Source organism: Halyomorpha halys, unplaced genomic scaffold (assembly GCF_000696795.3).
Source record: "Halyomorpha halys isolate HHAL.00 unplaced genomic scaffold, Hhal_1.1 Scaffold516.1, whole genome shotgun sequence".
Lineage (NCBI taxonomy): Eukaryota > Metazoa > Arthropoda > Insecta > Hemiptera > Pentatomidae > Halyomorpha > Halyomorpha halys.
The window spans coordinates 448138-451453 of NW_027115901.1; the positions used below are offsets into that span (position 1 = coordinate 448138).

Below are 3316 nucleotides of genomic sequence, written 5' to 3' on the forward strand. Positions count from 1 at the left end.
TTTGCAATCAATTTTAATTTTTAGCTAATACACTGGAAAAATTAATATATTTACTTTTTTTTTTTTTATACATACAGACTTACCGCCACTTCTGCTGAAAATGTCACGAATAAATAAATTATATATAGCGTAGCTATCATGTAAAAGAGACAAATCCAAAAATTTTCGGAGGAGTATATTTTTTTTACTTTACCTGGTCCAGAAAATTATTTTTAAATGAAAATCCAACAGAACATCAATACTTTTAAGAACTTGTAACATTCCTGATTGCTTTACACAGTTAAACTAATTAGTGTCAATGACTATTCCAGAAAAAAATACAAAAATATTCAGCTTGTTCAATTCACCCTATTTACATTACAGAACATCCGTGATACATTTCTTTACGTCTAAGCGACCAAGCCCAGCTTTCAATACTTAAGAAAACTCCTTCAAACAAAATATTAAGAATAATACATAAGTTCAAGATAGTATTAACAGAAGTATTTTCCAGACTTAAGTTTCAAAATAACATAAAAATAAATGTACCTGTTGTATTCTTAGCTAGAAATAATATTTGTAATAACTTTTTTTGGCATGTAGAAATAAAATGTTTTAAACTACTTATACAACTGAAAAATCCTAAATGCCCAGAGAGGTGTGAAGCAATGGTAGAATAAAAAGTATTGTCATTACTATGCCTCAACTTAATATTTCCTAGACTATCAGAACAAGTATGATCCTATGAATTACAATGTACATTATCTAGTTAGGAACAAATAAAAGTGTCTAAAATGGAAGAAAAAATTAAAATATATTTTACTTAATGTTTCAGTACAAAAGATTATTATCTCAAAATTAAAGTAATAAACTGGAAAAACCTAGTAGATGAACAGATAAATCCAAATGACAATTTTGAAAATAACATATGCTTAAGTGATAATTATAGGTATTCAGGTAACTTCTTCCATAACTGATTATATCTTATACTTTATTTAATAGGTTCAAACATACATGCATCTCTCATTGTATTTTTTATTTCAAAATAATTACAAATAACTATTACTTAAACAAAATTAAAAAAATTGATACAAATAACAAAATATCGAACAACACTTTTAAATAAAATTGATTTATTATCACAAATGAATACTCATGTAAATAAGTAAAAGTAAAAACAGAACTGAGCTAAACAGCTCAGACAAATGGAAGATGGATATAATATATTTGGTAGCTCTATGAGATACTTTAAGAGACTTTTTATTCATAGTATATCGTTAATTTATCGACTTTCAGTGTGATGATTCAAATTGTCATACTAAATAGCTTATATACAACACTGTGAAAGGCACTCTTCTTAACAAGAAGATAAAAATGAAAATATTTATATTAATTAGGTTCAGTAAATAAAGTTGCATTGAATATGACAAAAGGTGAATATTAAAAGTAATAAGAAATGAGATATTAATACAACTGAATTCAAATTAGAACAGTAATAAGCAAATATAGCTATTTTTTAAAAGAAAAAAACAAAATCAAGACTATTATAGAATAATGCCAGAGTGAAAAATCTGATCTTTGACAGAATTAAATAAAAATTACATTCTTAAGAGAATTTAAAAAAGTAAGTGGTCCCTCTACAAGACCCATGAAAAGATCTACTTTAATGATAAGTGATAACAGGTTTTCTTATTCAATGATAACTTTGATGTTTAATATTTTCAATTATATCGGCTAATATCCCACAGAGCATTATATTTTGCAAAATTAATTCGCAAATAAAGATAGTGACATACCATACACCATCCTAAGAGCCAATTAATTACAAAGATTTGTATGTTGAAATATCTTCTAACACTGCAATCAACACCAGTACAACTTATAAAGTTGTCTATAAAAAAAGTTTTATAATCATAATGAATGTTAAACACGAGATGCAGTATATTCACTAGGAAACTGAAATATATGTTGTCCAGTAGCCGCAATATTCGGAAGCAAACCTGAATTTGGAATAATATTGTAAGAAAGTGTTAATGTGACATGGGAGTTATTTCGAAGTCCATTTCCATCATCCCAGAAATAATACTTTGGATTCATACTCTTGAAATCAAGAATGGCATTTTCACCTCGTAGTATGATCTTATCCCATAGAACAACCTGACTGAGGGAATTCTTTTCAGAAGAATATTCTGCTGTAAGGTACAAAAACAGCTGTTTAACATTCCAGTTGAAAACATTAGTAAGGTTGGCTTGCAGGTCAAATGTTAAGAATCCCAAATCACATTTCTCCCTTGAAGCACTATAATCAGGTACATTTTTAACCACAACTTTAACAGTATTTATAGCAGCACTACTTCTATAATCGACGAACAGAGTCGACAAAAAACACATAAATGTGAGGCAAGCCAAAAGGCTTAAAGTATATGCAACCAGTGCATTCCCCCTGCTTAGTAGAGAATGCATTTCGTGATATCTTCGACTTCAGTCAATCATACACTAATCCGGGTCAACAGCAATATCTCACTTCAAAACTTAACACAAAACCTAAAAAATAATTAATTATTAAGACACAGACAATTGTGGGTCATAAGAATCTTTTTAAGATATCAAGAACACTTACTAACTTAAGCATAGATAAATATTTATAAGAAATAGAAAAGTGCACTTAAACAAGAAATTTACAACTCTTACTGAGCAAACATAAGTTGTGGCAGAAGGCCGGTAAGGTTAGTTCAATCTGGCAATACTATCGATATGAAAGATAAAATCAATCCCTGCAATATTACGAAGTAAACGATTTAACAATACATTTTAGGTATATAAAAATATTAAATAAATCGCTTAATAAAACCTAACAGAAAATAAAGCTCAGAACTGAATATGAATAAAGAGTTTTATTAATTATTGAAAAAAATATCGATTAGTAGTTTATTTAGTTCTGATAAGGACACGTAGCCTGTTCCGATTGACGTTGGAAGTTTTCAAATATTCCTCAGTTTAGGACTGCACTCAGAAACTGAAATTTAATCATTACACAGTTTCAAGGGAAGCATTAGTTTGATATTAAAATTTTAGAAAAACTGTTAGAAAATTCTATTGATATATCATTCATTAGGTGCTCAGCTTTTCAGCAAGCAGGTTGGTTTTCATGTTTTTTGTTTTCTTTCCCCTTTCTTTATTTTACTCTTTCCTCTTATTTTACTTTTATCTTATTTTACTCTTTCCTCTTATTTACTCCTCTTTTATCCTTTTTTCCTGCCCGCGTTATAAGTTTTGTACACTTACTTATAATTTGCTTCTTTATTATCTATTATTGTTACATATTTTTCTTCCTCTC

At 28.3% G+C, this 3316-nt stretch overlaps 1 protein-coding gene across 2 annotated transcripts; it reads right to left on the reverse strand.

Moving 5' to 3' along the window:
• Positions 1-774: 774 nt before the first annotated feature.
• On the reverse strand, positions 775-2739 carry Spase22-23 (Signal peptidase complex subunit Spase22-23). 2 transcript variants are annotated; one of them, XM_014425460.2, is made up of 2 exons: positions 2600-2739; positions 775-2523 (listed from the first exon to the last, which is right to left on the reverse strand). In XM_014425460.2, the coding sequence occupies exon 2, from the start codon at positions 2440-2442 to the stop codon at positions 1903-1905; it is 540 nt and encodes a 179-aa protein (XP_014280946.1). In that variant the 5' UTR covers positions 2443-2523; positions 2600-2739; the 3' UTR covers positions 775-1902. The 2 variants fall into 2 exon arrangements, with proteins under 2 accessions (XP_014280946.1, XP_014280947.1); XM_014425461.2 differs by having other exon boundaries at positions 2604-2732.
• Between the last annotated feature and the right edge of the window lie 577 nt (positions 2740-3316).

Excerpts from the sequence above, each read along its gene's own strand:
- Spase22-23 (XM_014425460.2), bottom strand. The coding sequence starts at position 2,442 with ATGCATTCTCTACTAAGCAGGGGGAATGCACTGGTTGCATATACTTTA.